The 19,237-nt window shown below is 44.9% G+C and overlaps 1 protein-coding gene across 2 annotated transcripts in view; it reads right to left on the bottom strand.

Moving 5' to 3' along the window:
- Nucleotides 1-229: 229 nt before the first annotated feature.
- The window catches only part of MAP2K7 (mitogen-activated protein kinase kinase 7), a 70,847-nt gene continuing 51,839 nt past the window's right edge, over nucleotides 230-19,237 (bottom strand). For both annotated transcript variants that reach the window (XM_060240681.1, XM_060240680.1), the window contains 9 exons: nucleotides 18,310-18,376; nucleotides 17,828-17,941; nucleotides 17,434-17,553; nucleotides 16,840-16,947; nucleotides 14,097-14,276; nucleotides 13,180-13,260; nucleotides 5,100-5,242; nucleotides 1,218-1,263; nucleotides 230-869 (listed from right to left, as the gene is read on the bottom strand). In XM_060240681.1, coding sequence (XP_060096664.1) covers nucleotides 732-869; nucleotides 1,218-1,263; nucleotides 5,100-5,242; nucleotides 13,180-13,260; nucleotides 14,097-14,276; nucleotides 16,840-16,947; nucleotides 17,434-17,553; nucleotides 17,828-17,941; nucleotides 18,310-18,376 — 997 coding nt within the window. In that variant the 3' untranslated portion in view covers nucleotides 230-731. The remainder of the gene's footprint in view (nucleotides 870-1,217; nucleotides 1,264-5,099; nucleotides 5,243-13,179; nucleotides 13,261-14,096; nucleotides 14,277-16,839; nucleotides 16,948-17,433; nucleotides 17,554-17,827; nucleotides 17,942-18,309; nucleotides 18,377-19,237) is intronic.

Genomic DNA, 19,237 nt, shown 5'->3' on the forward strand with positions numbered 1-19,237 from the left:
CTTTCTGTCCCAAAACCCTGCCCCACCCCCGGCCCTAGGAAAAAATGAAACCAATACAACAGCAAAAGCTAAGCTCAGAAACTAAAGCAGCAGCTACTCCCAACCCTATTCCCCCTCGGCAAATACAATCCCAACAAACACAAACAAAAAAAAGGACATATAATAATGCAAGGATTGGCAAAGGGGTGCAGGATACAGCCCGCAGCGCCGGAAGTCCAAACTTAATAAATAAGTGGTAAAAAAAATATCTTTTTCTTTACTTTTTTTCATTTTTGTGTGTTTTTGTCTGTTCACAGTGCATGAGCAACAGTCACTGTTGTGTGGCCTTGAGCCTCCAGTCACAATGGAGAGAGAAGCAGGGAGCACACACTCACTTGATTGGCAGTTCCTTGTGGCAGGCAGTTCATCACAGGGAGATACAAAGACAGAAAGGCTCTCTTGCCCAAAGCTTCGTATCCTTAGGCTGTCTGGCACTGAGATGCAAAGAGGGGGAAGCAATACACTTGCATTCAAGGTAGACCAGACAGCTCCCCCATCTCTTCTGTGCAATACTGACGAAGGAGACAAAACAGACAAGGGTGACTGAGCAGGCAAAGTGAAGAGTTTGTGCCGCTGAAGAGTTGCTCTGGTGAGGGGAGGTGTCTGTTGTGGTGTGGTGCTCTCTGCTGCCTCTCCTTGTGAGCTCCAACTGCCAAGTAGACCTCCTCTGGCATGAGAGCCACACCATATGGCTACCTGGTGAAGAATGGCAGGTGGTGCTGGCTGAGGATGTTGCTCGTGCGGGGGGACTCTGTCTTGGCCATGACATCTTTGAACCAGGATGCCACATCGACTTCCAGTGTCTCGTAACGCTTGATGAAGTTGTGTTCCTATAAAGAAACAGAAGGATAACCTAATCAGGAATCTCAGCTCCCCCAACTGGGCTTACAAAACATGTATTCTCCAAAAGGGAGTGAGGATTCAATAAAGGGCTGCCCACTGGCAGGAAGAAATTGTCAAGACATAAAACAAAAACAAGCAACTTCAAGTTTGGCTTGAAGAAACGAGGTGCAGGTAAGGATGAACACCACAAGATTAATTCCAGCCTGCCCGCCAGTTACAGGCTAGCCTTGATTGCTTCCTGGAGTGGCAACTTCAAACATTTGGCAGAAGGAAATGCTGCAGCCTCTTGCTGAGATTTGTAAACTTCGCACTGAAGAGTTCTGTATAATACTCACAAGTAGCTTGTTGTACTTTGGTCTCTTTCTATGATCTTTAGTAAGGCTGCAAAGGCAAAAAAAAACCACAGTCAATTCCTTTTTAGAAAAATGAGGAAGAAGAATTATGGTGTTATTAGCATGACACATGGGCATTACTTGGGACCCTTACAACAGAACTAAGGTGGTCTATACTACTTTTAGAACTCTGCCAGCTCACAGGACAAAAGTTCACTGCTGTGTCATATGCAAGAAGCCACAAGGTCTGTCTCCTATGCTCCAAACCCTTCTTTCCCTTAACAGCTTGCACCAACCCGACTGTGTAGTGTGCCTACTTAAAGGAAGCAGGGGTGGAAGAAGGCCAGGAAGAAAAACTGGAAAAATCGGAAACAAACCTCCTCCCTGCTCCTTTTAAAAAAATTTCTCAGTGGAAAACCTGGAAATGTTGGGGAGTACTTAAAAACACTCCTATGAAATATTTTCTTTTAGAATGTGTGAAATGCTTTTAGAGACAAGGTGGACACACAGCTGTTAAATCCAAGACACATTTCTGCACCAGGAAGGACACCTATTCTTCAAAAGGGGACCATGCACGGCTTTCATTGCTTCTCAACACTTGCATGCCTTCTGTTGTCCTTTTTACCTGATGTGGTTGACCTTTTTCATCTCTCCTTCAAACCACTATGATACAATCAGGGCTTTCTTTGAACAGGAACGCAGTTCCGGCTGGCTTGGTGTCAGGGGGTGTGGCCTAGTATGCAAATGATTCCTGCTGGGATTTCTCTACAAAAAAAGCCCTCTGTGGAACAATGGTGATTTCAGGGGGGTGTGGCCTAATATGCAAATGAGTTCCTGCTGGTCTTTTTCTAGGGGAAAAAATCCTGGATACATTTACCCAGACTGAGTAAAGCGTAGCTTATTGCCCTTCCTTGCAAAGGGAGGGAGAGGGAAATTCAGAAAGAGGTGGGGCAGAAACTGCACCAAAGTTTCAGAGGAAAACCTGAGTTTCATTAAGAACTTCTCTCTCTAACCCAATAGGAAAAATGAAGGTACATGTGATAAAACAGCAAGGAGTGTATCAGCGTGCAGACTTCTCTCAATTACTGGGTATATTTGCAAGTTGTTTGCACAAAACTAAGGCCTTTATAACTTTTAAATTAATAAATATGTCAAATATTGCAATTTTATATGCTAAGTTATAAATGATGCTTTTTATGTTGTTAAAGCAGTACAATTAGTTGAGGTTTGATAAGACAGTAAGTATTACATATATTTCTGTTTTCCCCAAAACTTCTTCCCCCACCTAAAAAAAATGAAGAGAAATGTCTTACCCTTCCCACAAACACCATGGCTTCAAAATTTCCAGAACTTTTACATCTCTAGAAGCAAGACATATAAGCTTGAAGCTCCCTAGCACAAAATGACCTACCATCGCTTGTGCACAAAATTTTAGCTGGTAGCACATGGATTTTTAGCTCAGCCAACTAAAAGGCATTTCCCCCCTCCACTGTAAATAATGGAGGATGCAGGCACCACTATCTACCTCCAGGACCGCCTCTCCCCATATGAGCCCCAGAGACCACTATGCTCAAACTTCCAAAACCAGCTCAGCTGTCTACCACTAGAGCTAAAGCCTTTTCGGCAGCAGCTCCCGCCTTGTGGAATGCTCTCCCCAAACAACATCAAGGCCTGCAAGACAGAACTGTTCAAACTGGCTTTCAATGTCTAATGGGGAGACGACCACCATTCCACAGAACTGACAATTTTAACCAGCTCCAGTGTAAGTGTAGAGCACCAAACAACATCCAGTGACACCAATGAATGTAGTGCTCAACAATAATTAATAATATCAACACCATCTTGGATTTTTAGGGATTGCAAATTATATGAAATTCCTTTTTGTATATTTTGTTTTTTAACTTTGATGTTGCTTTTAATTGTTGTTAGCTGCCCTGAGCCCGTTAAGGGAGGGCGGAATATAAATATGATAAATAAATATGTCCAGGGTTAGCTCTCCAGAATAGGAATTTGCTTTCTGGAAAATGCTGCCAGTGTAACAAAAATAAGCAAAAGTTTTGTCACACCTCATCACTAACGAAATTTTACTCCAACATAAGCTTTTCCAGACTAGAGTTCACGTCTTTAGACTTGCATTTATTCTTACTGCACAGGCTAAAATGGTTATCTCTCTGAATCGCTACAGGCTAAAAGGGTTATTTCATCTGGATCAAGGCGGCGTGGCGGTGCTGATGTTGTTAGACCTGTCGGCCGCGTTCGACACGGTCGACCATCGGTTACTGACCCGTCGGCTCGCCGACGCAGGGATTAGGGGGTTGGCCTTACAGTGGCTTTCCTCCTTCCTTGATGGACGGGGACAAAGGGTGGCAATTGGGGGAGAGCTGTCCCAGAGGCACTCACTAGATTGTGGGGTGCCGCAAGGAGCAGTTCTCTCTCCAATGTTATTTAACATCTACATGCGCCCCCTTGCCCAGATTGCCCGGAGGTATGGGCTGGGGTGTCATCAATATGCAGATGACACCCAGCTCTATCTACGAATGGACAGCCGGCCTGACTGCATCCCAAAAAACCTGGCTCTGGCACTGCAAGCCGTGGCTGGTTGGCTCAGGCTGAGTGGGTTGAAGCTGAATCCAACGAAGACAGAGGTCCTTTGCTTGGGTCGTGGCTCTGGGAAGGGAAATTCCTCTCCCGGTTTTTGACTGTGTGGCGCTGAAAGCAGCACACTGGGTCAAGAGCTTGGGGGTTCTACTGGAGCCTTCATTGTCAATGGAGGCCCAGATAGCGGCCACTGCCAAGTCCGCGTTTTTTCATCTTAGACAGGCGAGGCAGTTGGCCCCCTTCCTTGAGCGCCAGGACCTAGCAACAGTGATCCATGCAACGGTCACCTCAAGACTGGATTACTGTAATGCCCTCTACATGGGGCTGCCTTTGTGCCAAACCCAGAAGCTGCAGCTGGTGCAGAACGCAGCGGTTAGGCTATTGTTAGAGCTCCCGAAGTGGGAGCACATACAGCCGGGGCTAAGCGGGCTGCACTGGCTGCCGGTTGCGTACCGGGTTCGGTACAAAGTGCTGGTTATTACCTTTAAAGCCCTATATGGTCGAGGGCCTGCCTACCTGAGGGACCGTCTCTCCTCATATGAACCACAGAGAGCACTGAGGTCAGCGGGAAAGAACCAGCTGGATATCCCTGGGCCGAGGGAGGCCAGATTGAAGAACACAAGGGACCGGGCCTTCTCTATTCCAGCCCCACACCTATGGAATCAACTTCTGGACGAAGTGCGGGCCCTGCGGAGTCTTGACCAATTCCGCAGGGCCTGCAAGACCACTCGGTTTAAGATGGCTGAGCTAATGATAGATTCGCTGCTGTTGTATTCTGCCATCAATTTATTAAAAACCTGTACTTTAGCACCAGAACTGTTAATTTTGATTAGAATGTTGATTTAAATGATGGTTTTATAATGTAGTATTTATTGAACTATGTGATTGTATTGTATTATATTGTATTGTATTGTGTTGCACTAAAACGTTGTGAGCCGCCCTGAGCCTGCTTCGGCGGGGAGGGCGGGATATAAATAAAAAGTATTATTATTATTATTATTATTGAAACTGTTATCAGTGTAGGCTGAGCTAAGTCTCTTGTGATGGCATGTAATCAGTTTTACCAAGCATGACAGTTCTAATTCTCTTAAGCACACCGTTGAAAGACTCAAAGGCGGAGACGCCCCAAATCAAGGACCGGCAGTATTTGAAGAAGCAACTGATGTGCAAGTGGTGAGTAAAGGGTATAAAAATCACTAGGACTTTAGGAATCACAGAACTGGCTGGCAACTTTTTGACTGACAGTTCTGTGCCTATGTCAGCATATTTAAGTGACAGTTCACTCACCAGTCTTTAACGAAGGACTGAAAGTCTACAGAAAACCCCATGTTGTTTGGGAGAAGTGGGGGATCCTCTTGTAACACCTTGGTGAGAACCTCAAAGTCTGTTTTACAATTCTTGTAGGGGAACTGACCCGTAGCCAGCTCAACCTGCACAAAAAAGGGGATGCACAGAGCAAAGTTATTTTTTAAAAATGGAAACAAACTGTTAAGATTCAGCAGCACCTCACTTAGTAACAGTAAGGCTCCCCCCCACTTATGAAAACTGGCTTGGATCCAGACTACTTCCACGGATCCAAAGCCTATGGAGTATGATTTCTCTGCCTCTTCCCTTCCCATGGCAGCCTGAAATGCTCCTCGATATGGGGGCGGGCCAGAAAAAACAGGTTGCTTACCTGTAACTGATGATCTTCGAGTGGTCATCTGCGCAGTCACACACATGGGTCTTCCCCTCGGCAACGGATCCCAGCCTCAGAGACTCCAAAAGCTCGCTTGAGCATCCTTGGCATGCTTTCTGGCTCACCCTGGGGAGCAGGCATTGACTGTGCATGCCTGGAGTGAGCGGAAGGTGTCCCTCCCACTCAGTTTCTTCCAGCCACTACTGACATCCTTGCAGGAGAGAAAGCAAAGAGACAGCAGACGGGAGGGCTGGGTGGGCGTGTGTGACTGCACAGATGACCACTCGAAGATCATCAGTTACAGGTAAGCAACCTGTTTATCTTCATCATTGTCCCTGTGCAGTCCCACACATGGGTGATGAACAAGCTAAAAAGAAAAAAGGAGGTGGGTGCTAGAAAGCTGGTAAGCAAAAGAATAATACCTACTCTATCTATAGGCACTCACTCGGAACAGAATCAGTGGAGATAGATCTGACTTTGGCCTGGCCTGGCCAAAGGAGGCATCACATCGAGCACGTACATCCAGAGCATAATGTGTGACGAACATGGACGGAGAGGACCAGGTTGCTGCAGCACAGATATCCTCCAAGGATACACCCTGCAGAAATGCCAAGACAGCTCTAGTAGAATGAGCTTTGAGTCTCACAGGTAATGGTTGTTTAGCAGTTTCATAACACAACCGAATAGCACTAGACACCCATTTAGATAGTCTCTGGGCAGATATCTTGGAGCTCTTATGGTGATTGCCATAGGCTATAAGCAAACTGAGGTCCTTGTGGAAAGGTTGTGTATGTGCAAGGTAAAAGGATAAAGCTCGCCTCTCGTCGAGGGTGTGCAAAATCCTTTGTCCTGAGTCCTTGGGCTCTTGAAAAAATGCTGGTAAAGACATTGAACTTGAAAGGTGAAACGGGGAAACAACCTTTGGAAGAAAAGTTGGGTCCGCATGAAGAACCACCTTAGAGCTGTAGAAGACCATATAAGGTGAGTCTGAATGAAATGTGCATAAGTCACTTGCTCGTTTACCCGAAGTGAGTGCTACTAGCAGAGCAGACTATCAGGAGAGTAAACATAAGTCAATAGAGGCTAAGGGTTCAAACAGTGGCTTAACAAGCTGTGCCAGGACTAGTGATAAACTCCAAGCAGGGACAATGGGCTTGACCGGGGGATGAAGGTGCAGAAGCCCTTTTAGAAATGATTTGGACTAACGGTAGGAGAAGACTATGTGGCCGTCAACTGGAACATGGAACAATGAGATGGCCGACAAATGAACCTTTAAAGAAGAGTAACTAAGTCCAGAAACTTGTAATGATAACAGGTATTGTAGAATAGAAGAGGAACAGCCTCAGGATTAAAGTTGTGGAATTGTGCATATGTGCAGAAGCGCTTCCATTTTAGAAGGTAAGAACATCTAGTAGAGAGTTTTCTTGCATTAAGAATAACATGTTGCACCTCTGGAGGCAGAAGAATCCTCCATGCTGTGAGATGCAGAAGTTGAGGGTTGTGATGCCAGACTTGGCCCTGATGCTGCGTGAGAAGTTCGGCTGCCAGAGGAAGGCGACAGTAGCAGTGGTTTGAAAGCTGAAGAAGCTTCATGAAACACAAGTGTCTCGGCCACCATGGAGTGATGAGAATGCAATCTGTCTGATCTCGAACCATCTTGAGAATCAAGCATGTAATTAGGGGAAATGGAGGAAACAGGTAATGAAGGCCTCCCGTCCAGGTGTGGAGGAATGCATCGTTGTTGCCCGTGGTGTAGAAACAACAACATTTGGTGTTGGATCGGGTGGCAAAGACATCTACGCTAGGGTTCCCAAAGCATAGGAAGATGCGTTGAAGATCAACAGGACTGAGAGACCACTCATGGTCGTCAAGACGAAACCTGCTGAGAGAGTCCGCCAGAGTGTTCTCCACCCTGGGTAGATGGACTGCTGTTAGATAAATGTTGTGCTTGATACACCAGTTCCAAAGGGCAATGGATAGGTGGCAAAGACGAACTGACCTTGTTCTCCCTGTCTGTTGATATAAAAGACAGTTGCCATGTTGTCTGATGTGATTTGAACACGGCGACCGGTTAGAGAGGGGAGGAAGGACTGTAGGGATCTGTGTACCGCTATCAGTTCCAGACAGATGATGTGGAATTTTCTCTCTGTGATAGTTCATAGGCCCCTGACAGTCTTGTCCTCTGGGTGGGCTCTCCAACCCCACTTTGAGGCGTCTGTAGTGACATTTGAAGTAGGGGAAGTCAGAGTAAAGGACATCCCCTGGAGGAGGTTGGATTGAAGGGTTCACCAATGAAGAGAAAGTAAAACGTCCTTGGTTACAGTGAGAATAGTATTCTGAGGTTGACTGTGCGGGTGGAAGGCACGTACAAACCAGAGTTGTAAAGGCTCATCCGAAGCCTGACGAATTTGATTACAGATGTGGTTGCCACCATGTATCCCAGAATACGTTGAAACATGATAGCAGGTTGACTTGGAAATTGAAGAATGGTAGTGGCTATTGTGACAATTTGCAAACTGCGAGGCAAAGGAAGGTAGACCATGTGAAGGTGCATACAGAAACGGACACCTATGAATTGAAGGTCTTGGGTAGGAGTGAGATGTGACTTTGCAAGATTCACACATAGGCCTAAGGAAGCTAGGAGAGATAGTATGACTAGAATGTCCTTTTCGAGTTGGTGAGGTGACTGAGCAGTTAGGAGCCAGTTGTCCAGGTACGGGAAGACGGCACTATTGCATAGGTGAAGAGCTGCTGCCACTACTGCCATGCACTTTGTAAAAATGCGAGGGGCTGTGGACAGGTCGAATGGAAGTGCCCGATACTGGAAGTGGTGGTGACCCATGGCGGATTGTAGATATTTTTGGTGCTGGGGTCTGATCGGTATTGGAAGAAAGCATCTTGTAGGTGTAAAGATGCCATCCAGGTGTTCTGAGGAATTAATGGTAGGATTGACTGAATAGAGATCATTCTGAATTTTTTGTAGATTATTTGGTCGTTGAGATTTCTGAGATCCAAAATGGGTCATCTGCCACTGTCTCTTTTGGGGACTAGAAAGTATCTGGAGTAAAACCCTGTTCTTTGGAGATGTTGAGGAACAGGTTCTATAGCCCCTTTGTGGAGAAGATCTTGGATTTCTTCTTGTAGAAACAGAGAAGGTGGAGTTAGAATGAAGTGATGGTGGTGAGGGGGCTAAATGAACTCTATGGAGTAACCGACTTGAATTATTGTAAGTACCCAGACATCTGTGGTGATCTTCTGCCAAGTCTTGAGGATTGGAAAGAGCCTCGTGTGATACAGAGCATCTGTAAATGGAAGAGGTATGGGAGGAAAGTCAAAGAGACTGTTTGGAGGGTGGTATAGTCTTCTTGGTTGGCTGAGAACATGACTTTTGCTAGTAGGGCTGTTTAGTTTGTGGGCCCTTACATCGCCAGTACTTAGACTGCTGCTTAGGAGAACGTTGGTGTTTCAGGTGGGGTTGTTTCCAGGGGCAAGAGTGAGAGAAGGGCTGAGACTGCTGCTGTGTGACTCCTAAGCGCTTAGCACGCCATCATCAACAGAAGTGAGTACTTCATCGGTAGATGCATGGAACACCCCTTGGCCATCAAAGGATACTTCTTCTATTTTTTGTTTGATGTCAGATGGCAAATTTGTAGAGCGAAGCCATGCATGGCGTCTGAGCACTATTGACGAAGCAAAGACCCTGGAAGAGCAAGAGACAACATGATGGACTGTGTTGATTTGTTGTTTACTGACCCTAGAGAGTTCATAAACCAATGGATTGGCTAGTTTTTGAGAAGCATCTGGTAGCGTGGGGATCAAAGGTGCAAACTGGCTGGCAAGGATAAAGACATAAACTGAGAAGTAAACTAAGTAATTGTTAATCTTAGAGTAGAGCCGTAGATTTTCCAGGCTAAGGTGCTGAGCTTATGCCATTCACAGTCTGGAGGAGCAGGGTGCCTAGAGGGCTTAGCCTTCGAAGCACAATAATCGAGGTAGGAGCTGGATGAGAGGAGAAGAATTTGAAATCCAGAGCATGGATTCTATAAAGGGAGTCAAACCTTCTAAGCATAGGATTGACAGAGGCCGGTTTGTCCCATGCTTCCCGAAGTCCCTCAAGGTTGACTGGAAGCATTGGAAATAAGGTCCCAGCTGGTAGGTCAGTTTGAACTAAGTCATGCACCACATCCGAAATTGTAGGGCTGTCTGAAGGTAGGGTGACATTGAGAGCCTCAACGATAGCGGAGATAAGATTGAGATAGGCTTTAGAGCCATCTGATGGAGACAGACGATCTGGGCGAGGAGCATCTGAACCTGGGGAGGCTGGAGAATTGGGGTGGTCAGAATCTGATGACTTGGAGCTTATGGACTCATCTGGAGCAGGAAGTGGTTGATCTGGAGTCATAGGCGAAGATCCTTTGTTGAGATCCTCTTTTGATGGAGCTGTAGAAGCTGAAGGCACGGATCTGAGCGGTGATCTTGGAACTCATATTGGAGACTTCGGGGTTACAAGTGGAGCTGGAGCCGAGGCGAAAGCTGAGGCCAGGGTTGGGATCTGAGGAGCATATTGAGGTGGAGTAGTACGTCGAACCCAAGAATGTCCAAATTAAAGGTCCCGAGAAAATGCATCATAGTTACAATAGCAAGAGCGTCTGAACCCTTCATCTGAAGGGGATCTCGAGAACCGTCTATAAACTCTACAGTACCAAGGAGAAGGTGATCTAGAGGCTGAAGAACAGTCGTACCGGTCATGGCGGTGGTAGTCGTGATGAAATTCCCAATGGATGGGAGAACGAGAATGTCAATGATGGAAGTGTGTCTGTAGAAAAATGTCTATCATGGGCAACCGATGAGAAGGACCTGTAGTTGCGAGTTGAGAATTGTGTGGAAGATTCTCGGTAAAGTTGAGTGGAAACTTAGGTGGAAGACTCACGAAGCTCCCTATACAGGAGAGAAACCCCAACATCCCTGAATGTATTCGGGTTCAGAAGATTGCTGGGTCGGGGCTGTAGAAGTGGCAGAAGATCAGGTTTCAAGATGTCTAATGGAACAGAGCTGAGGATCGATGGAGACCAAGATGGTACCAGAATCATGCCTATGAGTGAGGTTGGAGTGAAATGGGGCATCTCAGAGATCACATCAGTAGGAGCTGAGAGCTCTGAAGGCAGAAGTGTCAGAGTCGTAGCTGATAACAGTGGAGGCGGAAGAGTCGAAGTTGAAGACATCGAAGGCAAGGATGTTGAAGTCAAAACAGTTGACTTGGAAGTGGAAGTCTGGGTGGGTTTTGAAGAGGACTTTCGAGGTTTTTTGGAGCCAAGGTGGACGAATCAAATGATGCTGAGACTTTTTAGACGACTTGTGACTGGATGCAGAATGGCGGGAAGCACTTTTGTCGGACTTATGCTTTCGTAGCGATACCACAGCGGCCGACGCTGCCAAATCTCCCTTTTGTGGTGGGGGAGGTGGTGATTTACTGGAAGTGGGCATAGCCTGGAGAGATTTTTCCAGAAGAAAACTCTGCAGTCTGGTGGTTCTGTTTTTTTGTTCCTGTTTGCCGAAGCTGGCACAGTGAGAGCAGGAATCGACCCTGTGGGCTTCCCCAAGGCAGAAAAGATAGTGGAAATGACTGTTGGTTGAAGGGATCTTCGACCCACACCTGCGGCACTTTTTAAAAGTAGTTTTCCTTTCCATACGCTCCAGACAAGGAGGGGAGAAGGGGAAGAGGAAAGAAAAACGCAGAAATAAGGCCTCCTTTTTTTTTTAAATAGATAAGGACGAAGAAAGATTTAGGATGAAGGAAAAGAGAGAAAGAACGTAGAAACACAATACTGCAAGAAGAAAGATTCTAGAAGAAAATGAGCTGAGGAGAGGAACGCAACGAGGTAGGTGTTGTCCAAGCGGCGGTTAGGAAGAAACTGAGTGGGAGGGGTGCCTTCCGCTCGCTCCAGGCATGCGCAGTCGATGCCTGCTCCCCAGGGCGCGCCAAGGACACTCAAGCAAGCTTTTGGAGTCTCCGAGGTTGGGATCCGTTGCCGAGGGCAAGACCCATGTGTGGGACTGCACAGAGACCACGATGAAGATCAAGGTATCTTCCCCAAGAATAGGATTGAGAGAAGGTCTTCAGGCTGCTCTGGGAAAAGGCAAAACCATGTTAGTGGTAATTCTTGCGTATATGGATATGCTAGTCTGAAACTAACTTAGTGCTTTCAAAATTTACAGCTACCCAATGTAAGATGATATAAGTTACCAAACTATATGCTTGCCTCAAGGTTTAAAATCAACTTATTCACTTCAGTGATATTCCAGCAGCAGTAGACTGGGTTCTGACAATCTAAACCAACTGAATTTCTGTCAATTTCAATCATCTTCCCAAAACGTCAAAACCAAAATTAAATCCAAGATAAACACCTGCATTCCGACAGACCAGATAACTACCCCATCTCTACCTGGCAATACAAAAAAGAGAGACAAAGATTTTTGCTTCGAAAATACAGATTGGGAAAGCTTCAATAGAGAAGGAGGAGGAGGAGGAGGAGGAGGAGGAGGAGGAGGAGGAGGAGGAGGAGGAGGAGGAGGAGGAGGAGGAGGAGGAGGAGGAGGAGGAGGAGGAGGGAGGAGGAGGAGGAGGAGGAGGAGGAGGAGGAGGAGGAGGAGGAGGAGGAGAAGAAGAAGAAGAAGAAGAAGAAGAAGAAGAAGAAGAAGAAGAAGAAGAAGAAGAAGAAGAAGAAGAAGAAGAAGAAGAAGAAGAAGAAGAAGAAGAAGAAGAAGAAGAAGAAGAAGAAGAAGAAGAAGAAGAAGAAGAAGAAGAAGAAGAAGAAGAGAAGAAGAAGAAGAAGAAGAAGAAGAAGAAGAAGAAGGAGGAGGAGGAGGAGGAGGAGGAGGAGGAGGAGGAGGAGGAGGAGGAGGAGGAGGAGGGGGAGGGGGAAGGGGGAGGGGGGAGGGGGAGGGGGGAGGGGGAGGGGGAGGGGGAGGGGGAGGGGAGGAGGAGGAGGAGGAGGAGGGGGAGGGGGAGGGGGAGGGGAGGGGGAGGGGGAGGGGGGGGAGGGGGAGGGGGGGGGAGGGGAGGAGGAGGAGGAGGGAGGAGGAGGAGGAGGAGAAGGAGAAGGAGAAGGAGAAGGAGAGAAGGAGAAGGAGAAGGAGAAGGAGAAGGAGAAGGAGGAAGATAATGATATTGGATTTATATCCCACCCTCCACTCCGAAGGGTCTCAGAGCGGCTCACAATCTCCTCTACCTTCCTCCCCCACAACAGACACCCTGTGAGGTGGGTGGGGCTGGAGAGGGCTCTCACAGCAGCTGCCCTTTCAAGGACAACCTCTGCCAGAGCTATGGCTGACCCAAGGCCATTCCAGCAGGTGCAAGTGGAGGAGTGGGGAATCAAACCCGGTTCTCCCAGATAAGAGTCTGCACACTTAACCACTACACCAAACTGGCTCTCATTACAGACAGGAAATCTAGAATAGAGATATCACTTGACTTTGCCAAATGCAACAGCTGCAATCCTCTCTGAATTAAGAGCTCCAGTTTTATTTCATGCGCCACTCCTTTTAAAAATAAACCTCAAATCATTACATTTGCTACATGTATTGTATATATTAATGTTTGTTTCAGACATGATCCTGAAAGGTCCAAACAAGACATCACAAAGCAAACTATATTTCATTAAAGAACAAAAGAAAGGAAGCATTGCTTACCAGAGAAATACCAAGACTCCACACATCTGCACGGATATCATAATCTGGTTTTGAAGGATCAGGGGGATCAATTCTCTCAGGCTAGTGACAAAAAAAGGTTATTACCAATTTAGCCAAAAGAGCATCTGTCTGCTGCTTATTTCTTACCTAAACGTACCAAGCTTCACCAAATTATGAAAACACAACCCATGTCGTGCAGGCAAAATGCGACAAGCTTTGCTGCTCAAACAGCAACTGCATAACAGTTGCAGCAGCTTCCCAGAATTCAAGTCAGAATTAAGTGACAGTCTTTTATAGGGAAACAAAGGAGATGTAACTGCCAGGCCTACAGCACACACAATGCAGTTTGCTGAAATTTTTAAAAAGCAGAAAACAATCAACTGTGCAAAAATTACTGAATATGAAATCTATGTATATGCTCTATTTGAAATAAAATACATGTGAATAATATTATGTTACAAATTCTTACAACACAAAGTATTCATACAATTATTCAAGTTAAGCACACTAATACTCTCAGTCGCTGTATCCTTTCCTTTGATAGATGAAAATGTCCACTGTGTTCCTTATAGGTCTATATAAGAATAGTCAATATTCAAAACAGGGAATCTCACTGTAAATTCCAAGACCCATTTCAAACAGACTGCTCCCACAAGCCGTTTTCATATTCAGTATTTTTACACAGTTGATTTGTTTTTTGTCATTGACCTCACTGTGTGTTCCTTGTGTAGACATGAAATTTTCAAAAGGCCTGATCCAGAGACCTGCCAAAGAAAGAACCCATCTGGCAAAATTATATAAAAACCTACTCTGAACAACTTGGGGAATGGTGTACTTGGGTAGCAAACAAAACCTTAATTCAACAAGATAACAGTTTGATTCTGCTGGCATTCTGCAACCACCTGCTTGCCCCTTACCGCCATATATGCTGCACAACCAGCACTCCGGGTTTTGGCTTTTGAGTCCACCAGTCTCCCACTGATACCAAAATCACAGAGTTTGATTTGGCCCCTCTCATCTAACAAGATATTGGAAGGTTTCACATCTCTGTGGATGACACCATGTTTTTCTTTCAGGTAGTAGAGTGCCTTGACAATCTGAAAGCAACAGACACAAATGCTGAAGAAAAAAAGCTCTCATTTGCTCACTATATACTAAATAACAGCACTAGCATAGCGCTGATTACCAACACTGCATGATATATAAATATGCCTGGGGAGAAACACCATTTTATTCAGCTGACTGGAGAAATATTGCTATTTACAAGCTAGACTTGGGTCCTACACATCACAAATGGGGCATAAGACCCCATTTGTGCCTAACAGTGACTTTCCTGCTCCCCCCAGAAACATCAAGGGGGTTAGAGGAGAGAACTGCAGTGAGAAGGGGGATCAGGGAACACAAGTGCTCACCACAAGAAGAAAGGGTACTTAGAATCAAAGCCCTGGTCTCCAAGGCTTCCTCAATCACTGGAAAATAGACTATTTTTGGTTACCTTAGGACAAATTTCATGTCATGAGCATTTGGCGATAGCATTCTTTTGGGTCATACAGGTTACAAAACGCTTTTAAGACTACAATTTAAGAAAAATATTCAAAAAGCTATGCCCTTACCACTTCTTCTTGCAACCCTGTGAAGAAATCTGCTATCCAATAAAGACCTGTCATTGAATTATCTCAACTTTCATTACTTTCAGTGAGATCTGATATTTATTTTTAGAAACTGTCCTGCTTTTTTGCAGATAAGCCTGGAAGCAGCTTGCAGTAAAATTTAAAAAGTATTATTATTAGTAGTAGTAGTAGTTGTAGTAATTCATCAGGTAAGTAGCAGAGCTATATAAAACAGAACAAGCGACAAAACCTGCCAAAGGAGAACAGCCTCAGGAAACCCAATATTTTTGGGGCTGCCAATGAGAAAGCCCCTCCGTGCATGATCATCTGCTGAGTAGCCAGTGGCAATGAAATACAAAGCAGGACTTCTCCTGATTACGTAAGTTGGAGCAGGCAATTCCTGAGGTTTCCTAGTCTCAAATTGTTAGCACCTTGAACTGGGCCCAAAAGCAGAGAAGCTGACAGACAGATTCTAAACCAAAGCTGTTTGAGAACAGTAATGCAATCTGAAATTTACCATACCATGTGTAACTGTGGTCAGAAGGGTCATAGGTAGCATACAAGCTCATAAGAGGCACTTCTGGCCATGCTATACCAAGTTGGATCCAGGAGTACATCCGAACTACAAACATGGTTTTTCAGGGGGAGCACAAGCTCTGTAAAATATACTGATCGCTACTTCCCGAGTCTGGATTAGAGACTGACTCTACTAATACTTTTCACTCTTGAACGTCAGATATTTTAATATTCAAACTACAGTGCGCCGAAATCATTATTATACATTTGTTGAAAATTTAAAAGCTAGAGAAACTGCATAAATATGATTTCAAACTGCATTTCATACCTTTATAGATAGTATGGGAACATAAGAACGTTTTTTAAAAAGACACTTGGGAGAAGGAGTTTTCTAAGGAACGATGGTTTTGCATCAGCTGCCTTTAATGGGGAAAGTACCTTAGTGACGTTCAATTCAGGATGTCTCCCAAATCCCACACATGGTCTCAGGCTCAATGAGAATGGGGACCCCTGCTCTAGCAAATTCATCTACCTTGGAGATAACAAAGCTTTTTCCTAAAAGTAGAAATGAGTACATGTATCAAGCAGTTTCCTCTGAAGCTGGAAATCTGCCCTTTGTATTCCAAAGAAAGACTTTCCCAATGTTACAAAAGAAATACAACAATAGAATCTGTATCAATGCTGCTCACATATATCTTTCATTCTATGCCAGGGGGGGGGGGGGGGGAACTGTGGCTTGGGAGCTTCGTGTGGCTCTCTCACACACATTGTGTGGCTCCTGAAGCCCTCACTGCCTCATTGGTCAGCTTGGAGAAAGCATTTCTCTCTTTAAATCATTTCTCCAGGCCAAACCAGCTGGCAGCTTGGAGGCTGCGTTTAAAAAGTTGTTTTCTTTCCACCTCTCCTTCCTTCCTGCCTTGTGGCCCTCAAACATCTGACATTAATTCTATGTTGCTCTTACATTAAGCAAGTCTGGCCATTCCTGTTCTATGCTCACCCAGTATTTGAAGCAGTGATGAATCACATTTGACTCATCAGATACCTCTGTCTAATGCAATCAAATTACAGTCTTCCCCCCTCCCTTTTTCGATCAAAAAAGGGGATTTACAGCTTCTTAGTACTTTTGCTACATGTCGTCACAGTTTTTATTGCGCATTCTCAAATCCAGAGCCACAAAAATATGTGGGGGCAGGGAGAAAAGCATTTCCACCCTATGGACACTGAAACTTTTTAACACATTTCCTTCATTTCTTTATCTAAGGCTAGAAAATAGCTAAAGATGTTATTTCTATGAATTCATTTCTGTGTTTGGGTGTGTGGAACTTCCCTTGGAATCAGAGAAGATGGACTGATAGGCTGCGACCACTAGGCCCTGCTGAGGTACCCTCCCACCCTCCCCAATCCCAGATTTCTTTGGTGCTTCAAAAATGGAATCTGCTAAAAGGGGACCACTTCCCAATATATGTATCTTCATTCAACAAAGCTGTTGGCAATTCTCTTATTCCTCTTGAAGATCCTGGCTTTGAACACTTACTGCCACCGTCATCTTTCCCAAGATCCTCTCAGGGATAGGTCCTTGAATGCGTTTTTTCAGCTTCTCAGCACACGTGCCCATTAGTTCCATGGCTATAAAAACATCTGTCTGTAGCAGGAAAAGAAAGTTATTAAGTTATAAGTTATATAAGTTAAAAGTTTTAAGTTATTTTGACAAGAAGCCCGCTTGAAATCCACCAGAGAAAGGGCTTTCTCTGTTATGGCCCCTACATGGTGGAATCAGTTGCTGGAAGAGGTGAGGGCCCTGCGGGACCTTGTCCAGTTCCACAGGGCCTGTAAGACGACCCTCTTCCGGCTAGCCTATACCTAGCTTGAGAACCTAACGTACTTGCCAGATCTCTTTTATATACATATGGATTATTTATTAATTTTAAGGTTTTATCTGTTTTAAATGTTTAACCCTTTACATGCCTAAATATTGTTTAATTTTTATGTTGGATTCATTATTGGAAGCCGCCCTGAGCCATTCGTGGGAAGGGCGGGATATAAATTCTAAATAAATAAATAAGATTCTGCTCAATTTGTCCTCACGTACAGGCGGACTGGAGAATGTGACAGTGCTGGTTTTACTTACATTTGTGATGAAAGTCCCGAAGCACTGAACTATGTAGGGACAGTCATGACTCTTCAGAACGACATCCAAGTCCATCAGGATTCTCTTATTCTCCTCTTTATTACCAGAACGCCGCATTTGCTAGACAGAGGGAAATATGACAGGGCACACATGCACAAAACTGACTAAATATCATCTCACAGTTCTCGGAGCATTATAATCAATACATAAATCATCGTTTCCCACCCATAAAAGGAAAGGCCACTACTGAAAAGCTTCATCTCATCCCTTCTAAACCCATGTCTCCAAACAGCACAAGCAAATGTCGAACAGTCGCCAATGGACCCCTGTGCCACCCCATCTGCTGTCTTTCCCATTCATTTTGAAACTTCTGCTTCTCAAAAACCTTCCTCACCTTCACTGCTATGATATGCCCAGTCTTCTTGAAGCGCATTTTCCACACCTGTCCGCATGTCCCACTGCCAATCTCACCCAGGTTTTCTAAGTCATTGATTTCTGCTTGGTATCTCTGCAAAGAGATGAGTGCAAACTGGTTAGAGGCAAAGAGATGGTACCGGTCCACTGATTACTGAAAATGTGGGAAATGGTTAACTTTTAATGCAGTCAATACTGAATGAAGACTTCAAGTTGTTGCATTACTCTTTTTTGCCTTTCAAATTGCTCCACGACGCCAGCTTTCCATCTGCAACAATCAAGCAGGAATGAAAGCTAGAGCTGTCCCAGTAGTCTACCCAACCTGCAACACAGACTGTGCCATCTCATATCCATAGGCTATCATGTTTACCACCAATCATTACCTGCCCTAACCCGCTCACGTAACCCGCTCACAAAGCTAGTCATGCCATTGCCCTTAATATGCAAACCAAGTCAACGTACCTGCCCTCCAATGGTCAAATAACCCGTCTGCTTCATAATTTCCTGCAGCTTCTGATCAATCTCTATACTAAAGAGAGAGAAAAGGTAAAATACTACAGAGCCAACTGCCATCTTCAGCACGGAAATATCAATCTGCTGGAGTCACTATTCACATACAGTTCTCTATGCAATTATATTTAATCAGATCTCTACGCAGGGGTTATCTAGATGCTGTGTGAATTCACCTCTAGTGGCTTCAAATGCGAAGAAGTCTCGTTGATTATATAATAAGACCCCTAAATGTTTCCTAGCTGTAAATAAGAATATTGCAGTTTAAGCCTTGTGTTCCTGCTACATTATTAATTTGAAATAAACAGCTCTTTTGCCATCTGTCAAGGCTCTTATAGCCAGTATTCCCACTACTGTATACTTACATGAGTGCTACAAGCTACTCATTCAGTAGGGAAAATGGTATAATTTACAAATAGGAGAGTTCATAGTTCTGGTGGTCTGATAATGCATTCAATATAAACATTAAGCTTCAGTTAATTAGGATTTGAAAGCCATATAGGTGAACTTAAAATGGTATTAAGCACAAGCCCATTTTCAAAGCGCTAGCAGCTGCATCCGAAGAATGTGGGCCTCTTGGATTCAGATATCAGAGAACGTGCCTTTTATGAAGTAGTAAAGCAACGTGATCTAGGTGCTTAAAGAGCATCTGGTCCCTCAGCAAGCTGTTCCTCAGGGCTCTGCAAGCATGTGGACTATGAGGACTTTCTGTACTGTTCGCGGACCAGATGCTAACTGAATTGTCATGCATGCTACGGCCACCAACTTAACAGCTTCTAAACAGAAAAGGCACAGAGGACTGTCCCTTGCCATGTGATTCAGCATGGTTAAAGGTCTGGCAAAAGGGAATAAATTCAGCAGAAGCACCAGCACCTGACCA

Source organism: Heteronotia binoei, chromosome 5 (genome assembly GCF_032191835.1).
Source record: "Heteronotia binoei isolate CCM8104 ecotype False Entrance Well chromosome 5, APGP_CSIRO_Hbin_v1, whole genome shotgun sequence".
NCBI classification, from domain to species: domain Eukaryota; kingdom Metazoa; phylum Chordata; class Lepidosauria; order Squamata; family Gekkonidae; genus Heteronotia; species Heteronotia binoei.